The sequence below is a fragment of the Elephantulus edwardii genome, unplaced genomic scaffold, assembly GCF_000299155.1.
Source record: "Elephantulus edwardii isolate Elephantulus edwardi_28Jun2011 unplaced genomic scaffold, EleEdw1.0 scaffold00075, whole genome shotgun sequence".
Lineage (NCBI taxonomy): Eukaryota > Metazoa > Chordata > Mammalia > Macroscelidea > Macroscelididae > Elephantulus > Elephantulus edwardii.
The window spans coordinates 1950998-1975108 of record NW_006399825.1 but is presented as its reverse complement, the minus strand read 5'-3'; the positions used below and the strand labels follow the sequence as shown (position 1 = coordinate 1975108).

The following is a 24111-nucleotide window of genomic DNA, read 5'->3' as shown; positions in this document are numbered from 1 at the left end:
TTTGGGTAGAATGCTGAATGATCCAGGATGTATAAAAAGAAGATGGAAGGAGTACACAGAGTCACTGTATCAGAAGGAATTGGCTGACACAGAGGGATTTCATGAAATAACATACGAGCAAGAACCTATGGTGATGAAGGAGGAAGTTCAAGTTGCTATGAAGGAATTGGCAAAGAACAAGGCTCCAGGAGTTGACTGCATACCAACTGATTTATTTCAACAAACAGACGCTGCCCTAGATGTGCTCACTAGGTTGTGCCAGGAAATCTGGAGGACAGCCAGCTGGCCAACTGACTGGAGGAGATCAATATTTGTTCCCGTTCCAAAGAAAGGTGACCCAACAGAGTGTGGAAAATATCGAACTATATCATTGATATCACATGCAACCAAGATTCTATTGAAAATTATCCAAAAACGTTTAGAACAATATGTCAACAGAGAACTGCCAGATGTGCGGGCTGGATTTAGAAGAGGACGATTTATCAACAATCTGCGTTATGCGGATGACACAACCCTGCTTGCTGAAACTGAGGGCCTGAAGCGCCTGCTGCAGAGTGTCAAGGACTGCAGCCTGCAATATGGATTGAGGCTCAATGTCAAGAAGACAAAGATTCTCACCACTGGACCAATCGGCAGCATCAGGATGGATGGTGAAGAGATTGAGATTGTACACAGCTTTAGTTTGCTTGGCTCCATAGTCAACAGTCTTGGCACCAACAGCCAGGAAATTAAAAGGCGCATTGCCATGGGAAAGTCTGCTGTTAGGGACCTCTCCAAAGTGCTGAAGAGCAGTGGTGTCTCTCTGGAGACTAAGGTGCGTCTGATACAGGCCATGGTCTTCGCAATCACCTGTTATGCATCAGAGAGTTGGACAATGACCAAGGAGGATAGAAGGAGAACTGATGCCTTTGAGCTGTGGTGCTGGAGAAGAGTACTGAGAATACCATGGACTGCTAGGAAAACAAACAGATTCGTCCTGGAGAGGGTTAAACCGGGTGGCTCCTTGGAGGCAAGGATTCTGAGGCTCCGTCTAACATACTTTGGACATGTTGTGAGGAGAGACCGGTCCTTGGAGAGGGACATCATGCTTGGGAGGGTGGAGGGACGGCGCAGGAGGGGAAGGCCCTCTATGAGGTGGATTGATTCAGTGACTGGGATAATCGGGATGGGAGTGTCAGAGACAGTGCGATTGGCACAGGACAGAGCGGAGTTTAGGGCTGTTGTACATAGGGTCGCTATGAGTCGCAGGCGACTCGACGGCACATGTCATGGTACTAGGGATATTATAGATAATGTAAGATAGATCTTGGCAGAAAGCAAAGAATACCAGAAGAATGTCTATCTGTCCTTCATTGACTATGCAAAGGCTTTTGACTGTGTGGATCACAGCAAGCTGTGGCTGACTGAGAAAAATGGGAATCCCAGAACATTTGATCGTGCTATTGTGAAACCTATATTTGCACCAAGAGGCAGTCGTCAGAACAGAGCAGGGAGACACTGGATGGTTCAAAATTAAGAAACAGGTCCGTCCTGCGTGTATTTTGTCTCCATACCTTTTCAGTCTGTATGCAGAACAGATCATCTGAGACACTGGGCTGTACGAGGAGGAATGTGGCATCAGGATTGATGGACAAATCGTCAAAACCTGCGTTATGCAGATGACACAATCCTGCTTGCTGAAACTGAGGAGGACCTGAAGTGCTTGCTGCAGAAGGTCAAGGACTGCAGTCTTCAATGTGGATTGAAGCTCAATAACAAGAAAACAAAGATTCTCACCACTGGGCCAATTGGCAGCATCAGATGGATAGTGAAGAGATTGAGATAGTTAAGAGTTTCAGTTTGCTTGGCTCCACAGTCAACACTCTTGGTAACAGTGAGGAAATCAGGAGATGAATTGCATTGGGAAAGTTAGCTGTGAGGGACCTCTCAAGGTTACTGAAGTGCAACAACATCAGGCTGGACACTAAGGTATGCCTGATCCAGGCTATAGTCTTTGCAATTACGTGCTATGCATCGGAGAATTGGACAGTGAATAGGGATGATAGAGAATTGATGTCTTTGAGTTGTGATGCTGGAGAAGAGTGTTGAATATACCATGGACAGCTAGGAGAACAAACAGGTTTGTCCTGGAGAGGCTGAAGCCAGAATGTTCCCTGGAGTCAAGGATTCTGAAGCTTCGTCTGCCATAATTTAGGCATGTTGCAAGGAGGGACTGGTCCTTGGAGAGGGACATCATATTTGGCAGAGTGGAGGGACGGTACAGGAGAGGAAGTCCCTCGATGAGATGGATCGATTCTGTGAGTGAAGTGGTGGGAATGAATGTGTTTTGAGACAGCGAGATTTACACAGGATAGAACAGCGTTTAGGGCTCTTGTACATAGGGTCGCTGTGAATCGCAGACGACTCCATGGCACATAACAACAACAGGGTTTTTTGTAGAGCCTTGTGATTTTCTCTGTACCCTGTAATATTGTCTGCATACAGTGACAGTTTTACCACCTCTTTGCCAATCTGGATGCCTCCTACTCTCTTGTCTATCCTAGCAAGTGTTGAGGAGGAGGAGGCCTCTGGCCAAGGCAGATCGCCTAGCTCCAGAGAAGTGCAAGCCTATCTGACCCATCAGCCCTTAATACGGGATAGAGAAACTCTATTCTGTTTGGCTCTGCTAGCTTGAGAAAACTGGCCACCCAGTAAGATAGCTGCCACATCTTTTGAGCTGGGAGTGGACTGCACTGGGCTGAGGTTCTCCTGTCCAATCCACATATTCCACATCTACAAGTCTACCCCATCTTGTCTTCTGTTTACTCACCTGGGCTCTCTGCAGCGCTCCTAGAGTGGTGTGTCTCCATCACACTTACTGCCGTCAGGATGTTGCTGCTCCCTGCCAGCAAATGGACAGTGACAAACAAGTACTTCTAATACAATATTGAATGGGAATGGTGATAATGAGCATCCCTGTCTGGTCCCTGTTCGCAAAGGGAATGTCTTTAGTCTTTCCTCATTGAGAACAGTGTTTGCTCTTGATTTTGCATATATAATTTTCATATGATAGGAGATTTCCTTCTGTTCCTATTTTGTTGAGTATTTTAATCAGGAAGTGGTATTGGATTTTGCCAAAAGCCTTTTCTCCATCAACTGAAAGATCATGTGGTTCTTACTGAAACCAATTTGAAGACTTAAGGTGTGCCTGATTCAGGCTATGTTCTTTTCAGTCACTTGATATGCATCTGAAAGCAGAACAGTAAGTAAGGATGACAAAAGAAGAACTGATGACTTTGACCTTTGATGTTGGAGAACAGTACTGAATATCTCATGGACGACCACCAAAAGAACAAACATATGTCTTGGGGAGAATGCAGCCAGAGTGCTACTTGGAGGCAAAGATGACAAAGCTTTGTCTCACATACTTTGAGCATAGTTTGCTGGGAAAGCTGTTGCTTAGATAGGGACATTTGGGAAGGTGGAGAGTCCGCAAAAGAGAAGACCATCAACCAGATGGATTGACACGGTAACTGCAGCAATGGGCACAAACATGTCAGACAATGAGGATGTCCTTAGGATAGGACAGGGTTCAGATCTGTTGTTCTTAGGGTAAGTATGGGTCATACTCAATTTTAGAACACTTCACAATAACATAAGTAGATGGGTTGATTTCTGGGTTTTACGTTCTATTCTGTCAGTCTGTGTCTATTATTGTACCAGTAGCATGCCGTTTTGATTACAAGGGCAAAAACTCCAGTTCTTCTTAATTTTATTAATTCTTAAATAAAGTATTTTTACATTTTTGTCAGTGTTATGGAATGGTGTCTTGATTTGAGGGACTTCAGATGGCCTAGTGGTAAGCAGCTGTGCTGCAGTCCCAAAGGTATGAGTTCAAATCCACCATTTGCTCCATGGGAAAAGGATGATCAGTCCTCCCCTTCTGGAGACTAGATACAACTTGACAGCATACATCAACATCTTGTTTTTATATCCTAAATACTAAGGTGGAACACATTTTCATACATTGGCGTTTCCTCTGCTAATTACCTATTCTTACCCTTTGTCCATTCTTCCCTTGAACTTTTTCTTGTGTTCATTGTATAAATTTATGGATTGTAAATAGCTCCTTTGCCAATTATATCTTGCCCATTCATTTATTTATTATATTTTTTATCATACACAAGTTCTTTTTTAGTGTTGATAGTTGTGTTTGATTTATTTTATACTTTCAGCTTTTAGTATGTTGTTTAAAAACTTTTTCCTTAAGAGATATGAACCTCTTATATTTAGTTTCTAAAGTGCTAAAGTACTTCTGCTTTTTGCATTTGTTAAAACTAGAGTTTCTTCTTTTTCCTAGTGTTTAAAAATTAACCTTCCCATTTAAGACCACCATTATTAAAAGCTAAGGAAAGCTTTTAAATACCCAAGTTTGAAAGAAGCAAGTTTGGATTATAAATAGTGATGAGAAGGGATGGGGGAAAGAAAAATTAGTTTAAAAAAAACCCCAAAACTCTGTAGAAAAATTTTGAAATAAAAAGTCATTAGACTTTTTTTTAAAATGAAACTTTGTGAAATAACATTTTTCTTGTGTGGATGTTTCTTTCAAAGCTATTTTGTTTCATTAGTATATTTGTTTATTTTGTCCAGTTATAATTACTGTCTTTAATAAATCTTGCAAAGGCTTTTTACTGTGTGGATCACAACAAATTATGGCTTCCTTGAGGAAAATTGGAATTCCAGAACACTTGATTGTGCATATGCAAAACCTATGCTTAGACCGGGAAGCATTCCTCAGAACAGAGCGGGGAATCACTGCATGGTTCAAAATAAGAAAAGGAGTATGTCAGGGATGCATCCTGTCTTCATACTTTTTCTATCTATAATGCAGAACAGATCATTAGGGAACCCAGGACTTTATGAGGAGGAATATGGCATCAGGATTGGAGGAAGACTCATCCACAACCTCCACTGGATTTGCTTGATTTAGCTGTGGCCAGGAACCCTCTTATTTAGAGTCAGGCACGACCAGGAGGGTGGGCCTTATATTTAAAAGTTGGTTGAGCCCTCGAAACTGCTGCCCTTGGGCTTGGTGTTAATTGTTTTAGGGACTAACATTCTTCTAAGTGGTACAGCACTGGACTGTCATTTTGCTGTACTGAGAATACTTGGGGTTGAACACTGAACACTGTGCCTGGTGTATCAAATGACATAATGGTTACCTATGGTGGACCATGTTTGATGGAGCTCCCAGATTGAGACAAACTTGGAAGCAGGAGTGACATCCACTTCCTAGCCAACATATCTCTGGAAACTCTATGAACTTAGAGAAACAGCAATAGTTATAGAACAGGGTTCAGTTCTTTTGTTCATAAGGTCACTTTGCATTGTGTTTGACTCGATGGCTCTTAACAATATTTGCTTTAACACAAGTTTGGAAATGAAACCCCATTACATGTAGGATACTGTTAAAAGTTTTAATAATGGACCTTGGGGGTATAAAGTAAGTAAGAGCAAAATAAAATTTTTGAAACAGAAGCTGACTAGGTTTAGAAAACCAGTTTTAGGTCACTTTTATTAGAAATTCTTTTAAGACGTTTTTATCTAGACTAATTTTCCTATTTTTCCCCCCCTAACAGTCACGTTCTATGTCCAGTTCCCCTGTGATGGTAGCTCAGCCAGTTTATCAGCAACCCACCTATCATTACCAGGTAACTGTTAGTGTTAAAGTTTTTTTTCATAAGTTACTATGTTTTAAGTTGGTTTTTAATTCTATTTTATATGGAGAGGCTTTTTTTGTAACTTTATTCTTTCTCCTATAAATTATCTACTGCTTAAAAAGAGATACTGGGTAGCAGTTGTGTTATTTGCTTTTCCTTTGTATGAGGGAACTAGACAGTATCATACAAGAGAATGGGCTGTTTGCTGCCTTTCACCAAATAATAATGGGATCGATTGTCCTCCAAGCTAATACTTAATCTAAAAAGTCTTTAATAATAATAACCAAAGATAAAAGATATTAAACCATAGGTGGATTTTTTAAAAACATGCTAGTGTAAACTTTATATCAATTTTTTATTGTTTTATTAAATATATTTTAAAATACTATGGCTTGTTACATATTTTGACAGTGTTTTAGTTGACCAACACTATTTATTTTATATTGGTTTGCATACAAAATTCATATAGATTGTATTTCATATGTGTGTGTATACAGAGAAAGAAAGAGATTGTGTTTCATGCTTTCCTCAGCTCACATTGGGTTTTATGGTATCATTCCCATACATAGTATTTTATAAAATTAATCACAATCGACTTGTGCCCACCATTACCCTAACTTTGCAGGCCCCTCTCGGTCTTTCCTATTTGCTTTTTAGTTTCTCCCTCTGCCCACGTAACTCTGTGGCCTCAAGATTACCACCTCACCCTACCCCTTTTCTTCCTACACTTCCCCCTTTGTACTTTTGTTCACATTTTACTAGTTAGCCTTCTGTTTTTACACTAATGGTCTTATACAATATTTATCTTTTTGGTGCTGAGGTAGTTCACGCAGCATAATGTTCTCCAACTTCTCCCATGTTACATAGTATTTTTCAAAATCATTGCTCCTGGTGAGCTCTGGTAGCCTAGTGGCAAGAAGCTGCACTGCAATCCCAGAGGTACACAGTTTGAATCCTCCAGATGCTCTGCTGGAGGAGGGACAATCGCCTCCTGTACCATTCAGCTCCGATTTGACGGTATACACATGAAAAATAATAAAAATTTTTAAAAAAGGCATTGCTCCTGAGTCTGCTTAGTAAATATCCCATCACATGAATGTGCCACAATTTCTCGGTATTTTCGTTTATTAGTGAACGCTTTGACTGTTTACATTTTCTTGGCTATTGTAAGTAACGCTGCTATAAACATAGATGTGCAATTACCCATTTGTGTTCTTTTTTCCTTAGGCTATATTCCTAGCAGTGAAGTAGTTAGGTCATATGTGAAATTTCAAAGTTCAGTTTTTTGAGGAAATGCCAAACTGCCTTCCAGGATGGTTGTATCATTTTACAGTCCCACCAACCATGTATGAGAGTTTCAATCTCCACATCCTCTCCAACATTTATCGCTTGCTGTCCTGTTAGATTTTGTCACTGCTATTGGGGTGAGATGTTATCTCATTGTGGTTTTTACTTGCATCTGTATTATTGCCAATGATTTTGAGCATCTATTCATATGTCTACCACTATGTATATTTTTTTTTCATCATTTCTGCTTGAAGGTTGGGGGAAAGTAAATTGTATTTCCTAACCACTTGGGTCAGCAGGGGTCAGCCACCTCTGCTGTCTTTGGGTTGCCAAAGTCACATAAAGCTCAAATCATGCTTGCACCAAGGAAATTAAATATAAAATTTTTAAATAGGAGTGAGTAAGAAAAAGAGACAGGTGTTGATTCATGGGCATTGGAGTTTTTGCAGTCTGACACTGTCCTCAGTAATGCTGCTTTGAGCATTGGTCTGCAAATTTTTACTTGTGTCTGTGCCTTCATTTCTGTTGCATATACTTAAGAATGGAATTGCTAGGAAATAGCGAACTGTTCAACAAAATGACAATGCTGTTTTGTCTTTTCAGTGTTCTAATTTTTGCACATTCTAGCCAAAATTTGTCATTATTTTGCCATTGTCATTGCTTTTTATTAGAGATATTTTAGTGAGTATGACATAGTATCTTATTGTGGTTTTGATTTACATTTCTTTGATGGCTAGTGATGTTAAACATCTTTTCATGTGCTTATAGACTATTTGGGTATCTTCTTTGGAGAAACACTTATTCAGAGCTTTATTTTAGCCTGTTTTTTTTTAATTATATGTCTTTTATTCTTGACAAGCTTTTTATTAAATACATGATTTACATTTCATTTCTCCCATTTTCTGGGTTTGGTGGGTTGTTTACTTTGTTTTTATGTAGTTGGTTTGTATTCTTGTTTTAGGTTTTTGGTGTTTTTATTTTGGGTGTTTTTGTTTTTCTTCATTTCAGTGTTATCCTTAATAACAAAAGTTTTGGTAAGGCCAGATTTATCTAATTTTTTTCTTTTGTTTCTTGTGCATATATATTCACACTTCATATATATTCACACTACATATATATTCAGAATTCATTGCCAATGATTTCTTTCTATCTTTTAAGAGTCTTAATCATTTTAGCTTTTGTATTTAAGTCTTTAGTAATTTTTATATAAAATTAGATCTGTAAGATAACAAACAGATCATTCAGGAGGCTGGCCTTTATGAGGAGGAATATGGCATCAGGATTGGAGGAAGGCTCATTAATAACCAGTGCTATGCAGATGACACAACCTTGCTTGCTGAAATTGAGTAGGATCTGAAACTCTTTCTAGAAAAGGTCAAGGACTGTAGTCTTCAATTGGATTGAACCTCAACATCAGGAAGACAGAGATTCTCATCACTGAGCCAATTGACAGCATCATGATGGATGGAGAATATTTGAGGTTGTTAATAATTACAGCTTGTTCAGCTCAACGATCAGTCCTCTTGGCACCAACAGTCAGGAAATCAAAAAGTGAATTGCACTGGGAAAATCAGCTGTCAGAGACCTCTCCAGAGCACTAAGAAGCAACTGTGTCACTCTAGAAACTAAGGTGCACCAGACCTAAGCCATAGTCTTTGCAATAACATGCTATGCGTTAGAGAAGTGGACCGTGACTAAGGATGACAGAAGAAGAATTGATGTCTTTGAGTTGTAGTGCTGGCGAAGAGTGTTGAACATACTATGTATCACCAAGAAAATAAATAGGTCTGTCTTGGAAAAGAAGAAACCAAGTTTCTCCTTGGATTTTGAAGCTCCATCTCATACTTTGGGCATGTGGACAGGAGGGACCAGTCTTTGGAGAAGGACATCATGCTTGGAATTGTGGAGAGACCGTGCAGGAGATGAAGACCCCAGAAGAGATAGATGAATACAGTAACAGGTAATAAAGTAATATAGTAACTGGGGTAATAATGCTAGCTATAAGACTGGCTCAGGATAGAGCAAGTTTCAGATCTGTGGTACATAGGGTTGCTGAATCTCAGGCAACTCAGTGGCACATAACAACATAAAAGAGTCTAGCATCATTGTTTTGTATATGAATATCTAGTTTTAACCTTAATTTTTAATATGAGTGTGTCTTATTTGTGAGGGGTTTTTTGTTTTTCTCATTTTAGGCCTCTGCACAATGTCTACCAGGACAGTGGCAGTGGGGTGTTCCTCAGGTATAAATTAACTTTCATTATTTGATTTAAAAATGCCTTTTGTTGTTGTGTTTCCATGAAGACTATGTGAATATTAAAGTCAGTAAAGCTACATTTTAAATGTTCTTCTGTTTATTAATTATGCCACCTTTGGAATCAATTTAATCGTAGTATTCTCAGTTTCCTCATTTATGAAATGGATGTATATCCCTTTGTAACTTTCTTTGTCCTAACTTTTGGGAAGATCAGATGTGATCTACTTGTAAAATGTAAATAAAAGCATTTTAGGAACCAGACAAAATACTTTTTTCCCCCCACTGTTAGTGAAAAATTTAGCACTGTCCTAGCCTCACTTTAAAGTTTGTTTCACTTAGACTTGTGCTCATATTCTATTTTCAGTGTTTAAAGTTTGTTTTCATACAATCATTCATATACATTGTGTTCTATATAAATAATTACTATTGGTCAGTGCTCATTTTTTTCTTGTTCATTTCTCAACTTTTGAAGATAATAGATCACCACAAATTACTGTTTAATGACGTTTTCATGGAATGTTACAGTTAAAGTGCAGAGTAGACATTTAAGCCAGTTATACATAACTTACAATGAACTTAATGGTTTTTTCATTCTTTAAGGAATTTACATTTGAGTTCCTGAGACAATAGGAACTTTCAGAATTTATAATAGTAAAGTTCTTTAATGACATCTACAAAATCAAAATTTAGACCAACTGAGTTCCTAGTCTGTTGCTAACAGACTCCTGTGCTATCCGTCAGAAATAATACTTACTAAAAAAGCATAAAGGGAATGCTTATCTATTGGGTAGATTATTTGATTTGATAGAAATAACTGATCATATTTGAATTTGAACTATGATTTTATGTTTCAGTCACCTGTTTCTTCTGCTCCATTCTTATACCTGCAACCTTCAGAGGTTATTTATCAGCCAGTGGAAATTGCACAAGATGGTGGGTGTATTCCTCCTCCACTATCTCTGATGGAAACTTCAGTTCTGGAGGTATGTTTTAGTCTTTAAATTGCCTTCTAACCACTTCAACTTAACACTTCTTTTCTTTGTTTCATTTTTTCAAAAACACTGTTTGAAGCTGCTTCACATGATTTATTCACGTCAGTCTTCCCCTTTGTTATATGTAAGAATACTGCATCTTAAAACTTCCTCATTTTTTTTAAATTTTACTATTTCTTTGTGTGTGTGTACTGTCAAATCAAATATTACTGGTATAAGAGGAGATTGTCCCTCCTTCTCCAGCAGATCATCTGGTGGATTCGAACCACATACCTCTGGGATTGCAGTGCAGCTTCTTGCCACTCCGCCAGCCACGAGAGCTCCCAAAACTTATTTACTCTTAACTAGTTCTCAGCTATTCCCTGAATCAACTGGTTGGTTCCTAGACTAAACCCTGATGCTGTCTCCTTTACATAGTAAGATGATAAATGCTTCCTTTCTGGTTTTGTCTGTCAACTCTGTATTTTAATAACATTTTGCCAATTAAAATCATATAATAAGTAAAAAAGGAAAAGGTTTAGATTCGTAATACATAATTTTAAATTTATTTTAAAAATACAAATTGCAAATATGGTCATCAGTATCTGCCTTTTATTTCCAAACTGTCACTCTATTTACCATGAATTATTCATGCTATATTTTAAATCAGTATAAAGGATAAGGAAATTTGCACCATCTTTCAGTGCACTGTATTACTAGTTTGGGAACAGGAACAAATATGGATATCTTCCAGTCAGTTGGTCAAATAGCTGTTTTTCAAATTTCTTGGTGTATACTATTGAACATGGCCAGGGCTGCATTTGTTGAGTGCAGCACTTGGTAGTCAATTCCTGGGACCTCATTTTTAACCAATACTATCACTGTGCCTTCTTCATTCATTACCATTAGTTCATTTTTAAAATTATTGATTTGAATATAATAATTCATATACATCATGTTTTGTGCACCTACTTTATGTATTATGTAATTATTCACATGGATTATATTATATATAATTAGTTAGCATTGCTCTATACCTATTATCCCTCTGTCTTTTTAAGCCCCCATTGAAACTTTCCAATTATTTCACCCCATTCCAACCACTAACTTCTGCTATTTAGGTGATTTTCCCCCCCTTCCTCTTTTTCTACCTTTTCCCTTTTGAACATTTATACATATCTTACTCAGTTACCTTCCTATAGTCACAATAGTGGCTTTATGCATTATTTGTCCTTGTATAACTGAGATACTTCATTCAACAAAATGTTCTCTTCTTTCCCAAGTCATATAGTATTTTATAAAGTTGTTATTCCTTAGTGCTGCATAGTATTTTATTGTGTGAATGTACCAAAATTTCTCAAATCTATTAGTTTGTTAATGGGCAGTTGGATGGCTTCCATTTTCTTGCTGTTGTGAATAAAATTATAAAGATCAGACAATTCAAAATGGGAACAAAAGTAGAATCCCTGGCCTATGGTATAAATAGGCTTCCAAATATAGCCAAATGCACAACCTGGAGAAAACAAGATTTGTGAATGGGATCTTCTTAAAATCAAATCTCTGTGTGCGTCAAAAACTTTCTTCAGTAGAGTAAAAATAAAGCTCACAGATTCAGACAATATAATTGGTAACAACATTTCAGAGAAGAGATTGAAATTGTTAACAGTTCATCTTACTTGGATCCACCACAACACTCTGCCATCAGCAGGCAAGAAATCAAAAGACAAGTTGCATTTGTATAGAGTTTTTCTTTCACTATGGCTTTTCAAGTGTGGATGATTGACTGTGTGGATGGGTCAGACTATGCAACTGGGGCATAATGGGTTATCCACAAAGGGATTTGGCTATCATTCCATAAGAGGATTGGTCAGTCTTAACAGACTACAAGAGTACTGGCTCATCTTACCAGTACATTGAACAGCTTGAGCTTCAGAGATGGACTCATCCCCAACCAGAGAAGAGGAAAGAGACCTTCCCCTACCTTGGTGAAGAGGAGGCAGGAAAAAATATGACATGCTATGAATGGCAGCATCAGTCATGGCCAAACTGGAGAATTGACGTGAGATGGGACTTGTGTGGCAGAGACGGGTGTGGGTGCAGAAAGCCAATATTGGCAGGACTGAGAAAGAACTTTGTTGGACATTTGGATGGAGAGCCAATATTGGTGGGACTGAGAAATTGAGAATATTTAGATCCATGAGGCTGAGGTGCCTGCATGCACATTTTGGGAGCTGTCTTTACTGTATTCAGTTATTAATCTGTTTGTAAACTTTTAACTTCCCTAATATGGCTCTGTGTTGCCTGTGAGCTGTCACATTGAATATTGCACCTATTAAAACAGTAAGAATGGTGTTGAGATGAGTAGAAAGAGGAACAGGAGTTTGGGGGACATGTCTAACCTTATGGGAATTGGTTTTGTGTTACTGATGCTGTGGACGGTGATGATTCCCTTCTGTGAAGTTGATAAAAGTCAAATATGGCCATTCTCATTCAACTGTTGCTTTTTTTTTTTTAACAAGTCAGAAAATCTGCTGGCAAGGACCTCCCGATAGTGTTGAAGAGCAACAATGTCAGTTTAGAAACTAAGCTGTGCCTGATCTAGGCCATCGTTTTCTTGATTACTTGCTATGCATCAGAGAGCTAGACAATGATAGAAAAAGAATCAATGCCTTTGAGCTGTAGTGCTGGAGAAGAGTATTGAGCATACTATGGATTGCCAAGAGAACAAATAAGTCTGTCTTGGAGAGGCTGGTTGGTCCATGGAAGCAAAGATTTTGAAACTCTGTCTCACACAACTTGAGCATGTTTTCAGGAGGAACCAATCCTTGGAGAAGGACATGTTTGGAAGAATAGAGTGTCAGCACAGGAGAAGACGACCCTGGATAAGAAGGATTTGACTGTGGTAATTGTGGCAGGTATGTCAGAGACAGTGAGACTGGCTCAGGATAAGGCAAAGTTCGGACTTAACATTCATAGAGTCACTGTGAGTCATAGTTGACTGGATAGCACATAACAACAGCAACAAAGCCTCCACAGAAAGAGACTGATAACCCATCCCCACATAGGCAAAAGACATGAAAAAACTCATTTGGATGATCAAGAAACACATTAAGAAATGTTCAGAATCACTAACAAGTTAGAGAGATGCAAATCAAAACAGTGAGATACCACCTCACTCCAGCAGCAATAGCAAGTTTGAACAAAACAGCAAACAATAAATGTTGAAGAGGATGCAGAGATATTGGGACTTTTACAGACTACTGGTAGGATCGTAAAATGGCACAACCTCTGTGGTAGGTGATTTGTTATTTCTTTAAAAAACTAAACATATCATCCCATCTGACGAACTACTCATTATGACAAGTAAAATCAGAGCCCCACAAACACAACTGACCAAGGAGCACACAGTCAACACATCAGCCACCTGAACGGATGGGTTTCAGTCTTTTCCCATGATCCAGCACCTACCAGGAATATAGGCATGTTCTCTGAGACTGCATCCAACTGTGAGAGAATAAATTTCACGTTACAGGGTTTGAACATGTTAAAAAACATTGAGAGGAGGGGGAAGCATCTTGCTTTTATTGTTCACTTTATTGCTGGTACTTTCTCCTTTGACTCTCTAACAAGAATGTATTTTCTTCCTGGATCTGCCGTTAGCTCTTCCTGCTACTTTTCAGGTCACACTAATTTTTCTAGAGTTCATTCTGTTTAGACTGATATGCTGTCTCTTTTAATGAGGTTATTTCTGTGTTATTAGCTTTTCTGGTAAATTATACCTTATGTGGCAGACCTAATTGATGTAAAACAAACACAGCTTGCAGAAAGGGAAAAAAATATATCAAAGTGAAGACAGAACAACACAAAACTGAACATAGAAATCCCATGTGACCCAGCTATTCTACAGGTAGAAATATATCCCAAGGAAATAAGAGCTGAGACATGAATGGACATCTTAATACCATTGGTTCTTGATCATATGCTACTTCCTGTAATTTGTGTCATATTATTCTTTTTTTGGTACGATAACTCTGTTTATTCCTTCCATGATCTTTTGATGCTTCTTCATTCCAGATTTTGCCCAAAGTATCCCTCTCTGTTAAAACTTGAGGCCTGAACTTGTTCTTCAGTTCCTTCAGCTTGACCAATGCCAAAAGTTTTTTTCCTGTTTATTTTCGAACTCCAACTCTTTGCACATTTTGTTATAATACTTTATGTTACCTTCTTCAGCTTCCCTTTGAAATCTCTGTTCATCACTTCACTGCTTGCTGAAAGAGGACTTGAAACACTTGCTGAAGATCAAAACTACAGCTTTCAATATGGATTACATCTCAACATCAAAGAAGCAATCCTTACCACTGGACCGGTAGGCAGCATCATGATAGTTGGAGAAAGGTTGAGTTTGTCAATTATTTCATCTTATTTGGACTCATAATCAATGCTTACGGTGGTGGCTATGAACAAATTGAAAGATATGTTGCTTTGGGAAAATCTGCTGTCAAAGACCTCTCCAAAGTACTAAAAAAATAATTGTATCACTTTTTTGTAATTTTTCTTTTCTGTTGGTTTGCATACAAAGTTTGTAAACATTGTACAGTGACATCAGTTTGAAGACTAAAGTGTTGGTACCAAAGGTATTGATTGTGAATCTAAGCAAGATGAGATTGTTGACAACTTCAATCATTTCTCCATTAATCATTATGTTGCTTATTGTTCCAGTGTGAGGATTTTTGCTTCCTGATGTTGAGTTGCTATCATATGGAATAATCTTTGATCTTCAGTTAGTGCTTCAACTCTTCTTCACTTTGTGAAAGCAAAGTTATGTCACCTGCATAACACAAGGTTGTTCATGAATGTTCCTCCAATCCTAATGGCTTTACACAGACCAGTTTCTCAGATTATTTTTTCAACATGCAATTTGAATGTTGTTGTTCTTTTTAAGTGCCATCGATACAATGGAACATGGATAGTTAGAATAGTTGTACTACATATAGTGAAAGACTACAACCCTGCAGTAATAGCTTTTCTGATTTTAAACTATGCAGTATATCCTTGTTCTATTCAAATGATTGCTTTTTTTTGTTCTAGGCACATGTTCTTTTATTCTAACATATAGTTAGTTACATGTTCTGGGAGTCTCATTACTCTCAATAGCATGCATAATTTATTATGATTCACACGTAATATTACCTTTTCATAGTAACATGCACACATCTTCCTAGTATTCTTTGCTTCTAGCTAAGATCCATCTGGCATCAACAGTGATATTCCTTGTTTAATGCAGAGTTCCAAATCCACCTTGAATTTCCTGGAAGTTCTCTTTAATAAAAATATTGCTCCAGCTTTATTTGGCTTACCTTCAGCAAGATTTTACTTGTGTGTGATATTAATGATAGTATATAATCATCTCATAATATTGCTAGAATCACCTTTTACTAGAATAAGAACAAATACAGATATTTTTTTTTTTGGTCAGTTGGTCAGGTAACTGTCTTTCCTATTTCTTGGAATAGACATGGGAACACCTAAAGCTACATCTGTTGAAACATGTCAGTTGGTACTCCATCAATTTCAGGAGCCTTATTTATTTGCCTTCAGTACAGCCTGGCCTACTTCTCTCAGTAACAATGGTTCTTGATCACATACTATCTCTTAAAATTATTGATCATTGACCACTTTTTTTTTTGGCACAGTCATTCTGTGCATTCCTTCCATCTTCTCTTTATTCTGTCATTCAACATTTTGCCCATAGAAGTTTTTAGTCTTGGAACTCGAGGCTTGAATTTTCTTTTTCAGTTAAGACTGCGGAGAAATGCCCAGTGTTTTATTACCATTTTTTTGTTGAAATCAGAAGGATCTTGGCTAAAAGCAGTGAATACCAGAAGGATGTCTGTCTATGTTTTCTTGACTATACAAAGGCATTTCACTGTGTGGAGCACAGCAAATTGTGGCTAAACTTGAGAAGAATTAGAATCTCAGAATACTTGATTGTGTTTGTGTGAATCTATACCTAGACCAAGAAGCTGTTGTCCAAACAGTGCAAGGATCTTCATCACTCAAAATTAAGAGAACACTTCATGGTTAAAAATAAATGAGTGGGTCAGGGATGTATCCTTTCTCCGTGTCTTGGAGGAATGCTAATCATCCAACTACATTTTGCAGATGACACAAACTTGCTTACCAAAACTGAGGAAGACTTGAAATGTTTGATACAAAAGATCAAAGACGTGCAACCACTGTGAAAGGTGGTATGGCGCTTTCTCAAAAAATTACAAATAGAGATACCATTTGACCCAGCAGTTCCACTACTGGGATTATACCCCAAAGAGACCATAACTGACATCCAAGCAGATATATGCACACCCATGTTTATCGTGGCTTTGTTCACAATAGCAAGGAGTTGGAAACAACCTAAGTGCCCATCAACAATCGAATGGATAGAGAAGCTGTGGTATAGTCACACAATGGAATACTTGCTGCATTGAAAACAAGGAACTTATGCAATAATATTCAAAATGGGTGACCCTGGGGGACATTATGCTGAATGAAGTATCTCAGTCACAAAAGGACAAATGCTGCATGGTGCTACTGTTGTAAAACAGGACTGACCTTGGGGTCGGGGAGATACTAAAAAAGATGGGTTCAACAATGTATACTGCATTGAAACAGATGAGGGAGAAAACTGTTTAAGAGGGATATGTGATAAGTTATTTTTTGTCATGGCAGGAGTCTAGAGCGAAGGCTACATGGTGGAGTGGACCTGGGGAAGGGTTTGTAAAACAATGAATGAATTTTTCTTTTACTTTTCCAAAAAGGTAGTGTACTAGAGGGGAGGGTTAGGAGGGGAGAAAAGTGCAACAGTGAATGAATGGAAATCCAAAGTCTCTGTAAATTTTTACTGAAATTAATAATAAATTTAAATAAAACAAGAAAAAAGAAGATCAAAACTGCAGCCTTTGGTATAGATTGCATATCAGCATCAAGAAAACAAAGATTATCACCCACTAGGCCAATAGGCAGCATTATTAGAGAGAAAAGATTGAGGTTGTTACCAACTTCATCTTACTTGAATCCACAATCTCTTGACCCCAGCAGTCAGGAAATAAAGATGAGTGGCATTAGGAAAATATGCTTTCTCAAGAGTGCTAAGGGAGGGGGGGGAAAAAGAGTGCTAAGGAACAATAATGTAAGTCTAGAGACTAAGATGCTCCTGATCCATGCCATGGTCTTCTGAATTTCTTCCTTTGCTGGATAATGATTTAGGATGATAAAAGAATTGATGCTTTTGAGTTGTGGTCCTGGAGAAGAGTATTGAAAATGCCATGGATTGCCAAGGAAATCAAACAGATTTGTCCTAGCAAGGGTGAAACAAGATTGTTACTTAAAGGCAAGGATTTTGAAGCTCCATCTCACATACCTTGGGCATGTTGTCAGAAGGGGCAAGACTTTGGGGAAGGACATTATGCTTGGAAGGGTGGAGGGATATCCCAGGAGAGGAAGACCCTGGATGAGATGGATTGACCCAGTGACTGTGCCAATGGGGACACGTGAATCAGAGATGGTGAGACTGTCTTAGGATAGGACAAGGTTAACAGCCATTGTTCCTAAGGTATGTATGAGTCATAGGCTGCTCAATGGCACATAATAGTAGTGATCCTTTTACCTTCTTTTGTAAGTCGATCTTTCTTATGATTTCATATTCTTACACGCTATATACTCACTATAGTGTTCTCAACTATACCTGCATCTCTAGTGCCATTTTCATACCTAAGTTTTATACTTGCATTATCTGATCCATGTAGCTATGAAAGTACTAATTCATATTATTTTGTTGTAAGTGCAAAATATGAGATTTTGAAAATATAATATGAAAAAAGTGTAGTGTGAAAAATATGAGTAATATTTATACTGCTTACATGTTTAAATGACTTAATATTTTGGCCTACATAAGTAATATTTAAGACAGGTTTGGAATCAGGCGTGGCAACCACTTCATAAACAACATGCCTCTGGAAACTATAAATTTTGATAAATGACGGTAGTTATAGAAAGGTTTCAGGCCTTTTGTACTTATGGTCACTATGAGTCATGCTTGACATGACCGCATTCAGCAGTACAACACAATAAGCAATGTTAAACATTCATTTTACTTGTTTATTTATATTTCTTCTAATAAGGCCAGTGAAAAAAAAATTTATTATATATGTGGATCAGTATATCAGTGTATATTAGTGCTCAGGCCTTTCATTCATAGGGTCTCTGTGAGTCGTATACGACTCAACGGCACCTAACAATATGTGGATCACATTGTATTTTTATTGGACAGTGCTACTCAAGCTCTCTACCATTAAGCACTGGACATGTCTACTGGAATTCCTACAGATAACACAGATTTTTATGGAATAAACTTCTAGCCATTTCTACAGACCTTCTCCCTTCACCTTTAAACGTCATGCCCTTACTGCAGAGGGTCAAGTACTGCAGCCTTCAGTATGGACTGAGGCTCAATGTCAAGAAGACAACAGATTCTCACCACTGGACCAATTGGTAGCATCAGGATGGATGGCAGAGATTGAGATTGTTCACAGCTTCAGTTTGCTCGGCTCCACAGTCAACACTCTTGGCACCAGCAGCCAGGAAATCAAAAAACATAGTGCAATGGGAAAGTCTGTTGTTAGGGACCTCTCTAAAGTACTCAAGAGCAACGGTGTCTCTTTGGAGACGAAGGTGCACCTGATACAGGCCATAGTCTTTGCAATCACTTGTTACGCATCAGAGAGCTGGAAAATGACTAGGAAGGACAGAAGGAGAATTGATGACTTTGAGCTGTGGTGCTGGAGAAGAGTATTGAATGTACCATGGACTGCCAAGAAAACAAACAGATTCATCCTAGAGAGGGTTAAACCAGGCTACTTCTTGGAGGCAAGGATTCTGGGGCTTCGTCTGACATACTTTGGACATGTTGCAAGGAGAGACAGGTCTTTGGAGAGGGACATCATGCTGGGTAGAGTAGAGGGACAGCGCAGGAGGGGAAGACCCTCTATGAGGTGGATTGATTCAGTCACTGGGGTAATCGGAATGGGTGTGTCAGAGGCAGTGCAATTGGCACAGGAGAGAGCAGGGTTTAGGGCTGTTGTACATAGGGTCGCTGAGTCGCAAATGACTCGACGGCACATAACAACAACAACAACACACCATTACATAAACATCAGACTTGTTTCTGACACTGCATATCACAGTGAACAGTTCTGTCATTTTGGGGGAAGCCATAAATCTGCTTTTACAAATACATCTCTATCCTATAGTTCTGTTGTCTCACTTTTCAACTATCTTAGTGTGTAGTCTTCCTTCCTGTCGTAATAAACAAGGCAGATTTCCAAGATGAACTATGTTCTTACTTGCTTCTATACATTTGTTAATACTCTTCTCTCTACCTCTCTTGCCTTTTGTTTTGCTCATATTATTCCCACTTTCTTTCACTTTTCAAGTTCAAGCATGATCTCCATTAGGAAATATTCCCTGACCACTCTTTCAGAATAAACTAAGTAGCTTCTGTCTTTGTTTCCATACATTCTTATAGATGTCGCTTACATTATGTTATTTGTGACTGTTTTCTTTCTCTGCTTCTCTAAATATTATATATTAAAGATAGAAAATGTATGTTTAATCTGTGTTTATCCATTAAATAGTAAATTACCTAGTGTATTGTAAATATTGGATTAGTATTATTAATTCATTAAAAAAAATAAATACCGAATTCTCCCTCTTTCTTTTGGAATAGCCTTATTCTGATCATGGAGTTCAAACAACATATCATCAGGTTTATGCTCCAAGTGCCATTGCCGTGCCTGCACCTGTGATGCAGCCTGAACCAATTAAAGTAAGACACTGGTTTTGGTTTAATTTTGTTTTCCTTCAGTCATATTTTAAGTCTCCAAAATTTTTCTTCTTAAAAGTAACCGTTTTGGCTATTTTCATCTTAAATGTGACCAGAAGTATAAAATTAATCCATTATTTCATGTGAAAGGAACACAGTTTTAACTGTATTACATATTAATTGATGTTCAACCAATTATAAACCATACATGGTCAAATTTATGTTATCTGTGGTAATGATATATAATATTTATCAAACTTAAAAACGTAATTGCTGCAAATTAGGAGCCAACTTTAATCACACACACAAACACACACCCCATCACAATTTAGAGACTGTAAATCTTAAGGGAGCACATTGCACTTCTTTCTCCTTCGTATCCACAGATGGATTCAAACTGCCATAATGGTGTGTCTTTGGGGTAGTGCAACTCCCAGGGACTACGTTATGAGAACTCCTTTTAATATTTATGAGGATAAAAAGAATTCTAATCCTCTAGTTTGAGGATAAAGCGTGTTTTTCCTAAATTAGATCCAAGCCCAAAAGTGTACAGGCCAAGAGTTAGATGTGTGCATGTGTATTTCCTATTAATTTTATGGGGTTCCATGTGTTTTTATGGTAACAGAAGGCATACTGAAATCAAGGAAAACAAATTTGAGGTAATAAGGATCTTTATATATAATTATGCAAGCAAGACAGATAAATTCCAAATGGATTTTGATGGTACAGTTGGTCGAATAAGGTCGTTTTCTTCAAACTCACGCAGCTGCACAAGATCTGGTACTACAGTTGGGAGAGCAGATTTCAAAAAAACCCCATTATTGTTGGTTTTAGGCTCCATCCAATCAATTACAACTCATTATTGTGGGTAGGTGCTATCAAGTCAACTCCAACACATAGTGACAGGTTGAAACCTTACCCAATTCTACATTTTCATCACAATCGTTTCTCGAGAGGGCTATCATGCTTGGAAGGGTGGAGGGACAGCACAGGAAAGGAAGACTTTTCACAGAGGAAGACATTTGGATGGCAAATAGGCACATGAAGAAATGCTCAAAATCACTGGCAATAAGAGAGCTGCAAATCAAAACCATAATAAGATACTGTCTCACCCCCCTAGCAGTGGCAAAGTTGGAGAGAATGTGGAAAGATAGGAACTCAGACAGTTAGTGGGATTGTAAAATGATACAACCAGTCTGAAAGACAGTTTGGTGTTTTCTCAAAAAGCTGAACTAGAAATTCCATATGACCCAGCTATTCCACTGCAAGGAATATGCCCAGAGATAATTAGAACTGAGGCACAAACAGTGATTTGTACACCAGTGTTCATAGCAGCGTTACTCAAAATCACAAGAACATGGCAACAGCCCAAATGTCTAACCACAGTCGAATTAACTGAGAAACTGTGGTGCGTTCATATGATGGAATACTACACAGCACTGGAGAACAACAAATTAGAAAATTACTACATAACTTGAGAGAGACTGGATAGCATTATGCAGAGTGAGATAAGTCAGTCTCCTAAGGATAAACAGTAATGGATAGGCCATTATTGTAAAAATAGAAGGATAACTAGTAAAATGTGTGTGGAGGTCTGAGGTGGGAGCAAAACCATGAGGATGGGCTGGGGCAAATCATGGGGTCACACAATTTGGTACGTGACTGGAGAGGGTAAAGACAATGGGAAAGATCTGGCAGGGATATGAAGAAACAGGTTAATAGAGAACATAGTTAAAAAATGGTTGGTCTTATAGAACATCATAATTGGAAGTGATTGTATGAAATACCATGTGAATAGAGGATAGTGTGAAACACAATGTTTACAAATTTTGTATACACACAAATTCAAAATTTAAAAAATCAAAAGCAATAGCACAAAAGGAGTGGCTATAAAATAAGCAAAATTTAAAAAATAAGCAAAATTAAAAATGTTGTCGTTTAAAACATGATGTACTTAAGAAAAAAACAATATGCCATCAGATGGATTCTGGTTAATAGCAACCCTGACAGATTGTATTGCCTGTCAAGTTTCCAAGGCTGTAATCTTTAAAGAAGCAAAATGCTTCCTTCTTCTCCCACACTGTAGGTTCAATTGATCTTGTAGTTAGTAGCCAAATTTTTTAACCATTGTGCCACCAAAACTCTTTCAGTTCAGATTATAGGGTTTATCAAACCAAAGAAGTTTGAAATCCCTAAAACCATACTTTACAAAATCATTTGTAATCACTAGCAGCATGAAGCTATTTTAGTTTTACCTTTCAATTAAAAATGAAATTAAAAGCCAACTTTTTCCATAGGAGGAATTACATTCAATTCTAAATAGACCCATGGTTTGTGTTTCATTAATAGAAAGTTTTACTGGATCATGTCCTAGAGGTGTCACAAATAATATGGAAACCTATGCTTTTTAACCTACCCGCCCCCAAAAAAAATAATGTATTTCAGGACAACTTGGTCTCCTGAATTAAGAGTTGGCCTAAACCTAATATGTCAAAAAGCTAATAGCAGCTAGATGTGTCTTTGCCAAAAACATCCTAACAAACAAATCTGTCTTAGAAATGCAGCCAGAATGAATGTGCCTTAGCAACGTGGATGGTAAGACTTCATCTCACATACTTTGGACACAGTATCAGGAGGGGCCAGTCCCTGAAAAAAAGAGATCATGCTTGGTATAGCACAAAGTTAGCAAACAAGACCTTTTAGGAGATGGATTGACAGACACAGTGACTGAAACTATTGACTGGTTTTAGCACAGAAGAGCTTGTCAAAGGCTGCAGGACCAAGCAGTGTTTTATTTGGTTCTGTGCTGAGTTACTGAGTCATGACTGACCTTAGCACCAGTACCCACTTCCATTGAGATCTCAACATAGACTTGGTCCATCAGGGCACCAGTCCCCACTGCCATTGAGAAGATCTCAACACAAATGTGCTCCATCAGGTACCTGGAACTGTAAATTTTTATGGGAGAAGACTGCCTGTATTTCTCATTCAGGGCTGCTGGAGGATTGCAATTGCTGACCTGTTGGTTAGCAGTGCAATAAATTAGGTACCACCAGGGCTCCTTAGCCTTAACACAGACAGAATCCTACATCACAAAAGTATGATTGATCACTGAACAACACAGAAGTTAGGGGCACCACCATCACCCCACATTCCATCTCCTCTGCTGTTGAAATCCACATTCTTCCATTTTCCTGCAATACACAATTTACTGGAGATAGAAATGTTTACACAGAAATGCTTAGTGTCACAAGAGATTTTAAATGGAAAATCAAACACTTGTTGTTGTTGTTATGTGCCGTTGAGTCGCTTGCGACTCATAGCGACCCTATGTACAACAGCCCTAAACTCTGCTCTGTCCTGTGGCAATTGCACTGTCTCCAACACTCCCATCCCGATTATTCCAGTCACTGGATCAATCCACCTCATAGAGGGCCTTCCCCTTCTGCGCTCTCCCTCCACCCTCCCAGGTATGATGTCCTTCTCCAAGGACCAGTATCTCCTCACAACATGTCCAAAGTATGGTAGACGGAGCCTCAGAAACCTTGCCTCCAAGGAGCCACCCTGTTTAACCCTTTCCAGGATGAATCTTCTCCAGCACCACAGCTCAAAGGCATCAATTCTCCTCCTATCCTCCTTGGTCATTGTCTAACTCTCTGATGCATAATAAGTGATTGTCAAGACCATGGCCTGTATCAAATGCACCTTAGTCTCCAGAGAGACACCATTGCTCTTCAGTACTTTGGAGAGGTCCGCAACAGCAGACTTTCCCATGGCAATGCGCCTTTTAATTTCCTGGCTGCTGGTGCCAAGAGTGTTGACTGTGGCGCCAAGCAAACTAAAGCTGTGTACCATCCTGATGCTGCCAATTGGTCCAGTGGTGAGAATCTTTGTCTTCTTGACATTGAGCCTCAATCCATATTGGAGGCTGCAGTCCTTGACACTCTGCAGCAGGTGCTTCAGGTCCTCTTCAGTTTCAGCAAGCAGGGTTGTGTCATCTGCATAACACAGATTGTTGAT

The 24111-nt window shown here is 38.4% G+C and overlaps 1 protein-coding gene across 1 annotated transcript in view; it reads left to right on the top strand.

The window, feature by feature from the left end:
* Nucleotides 1-24111, top strand: part of LOC102846923 (protein boule-like) — a 45970-nt gene that overhangs the window by 19822 nt on the left and 2037 nt on the right. Inside the window, exons 7-10 of the mRNA XM_006889068.1 lie at nt 5619-5690; nt 9182-9229; nt 10098-10226; nt 19996-20094. Of these exons, the coding sequence (XP_006889130.1) occupies nt 5619-5690; nt 9182-9229; nt 10098-10226; nt 19996-20094 (348 nt within the window). The remainder of the gene's footprint in view (nt 1-5618; nt 5691-9181; nt 9230-10097; nt 10227-19995; nt 20095-24111) is intronic.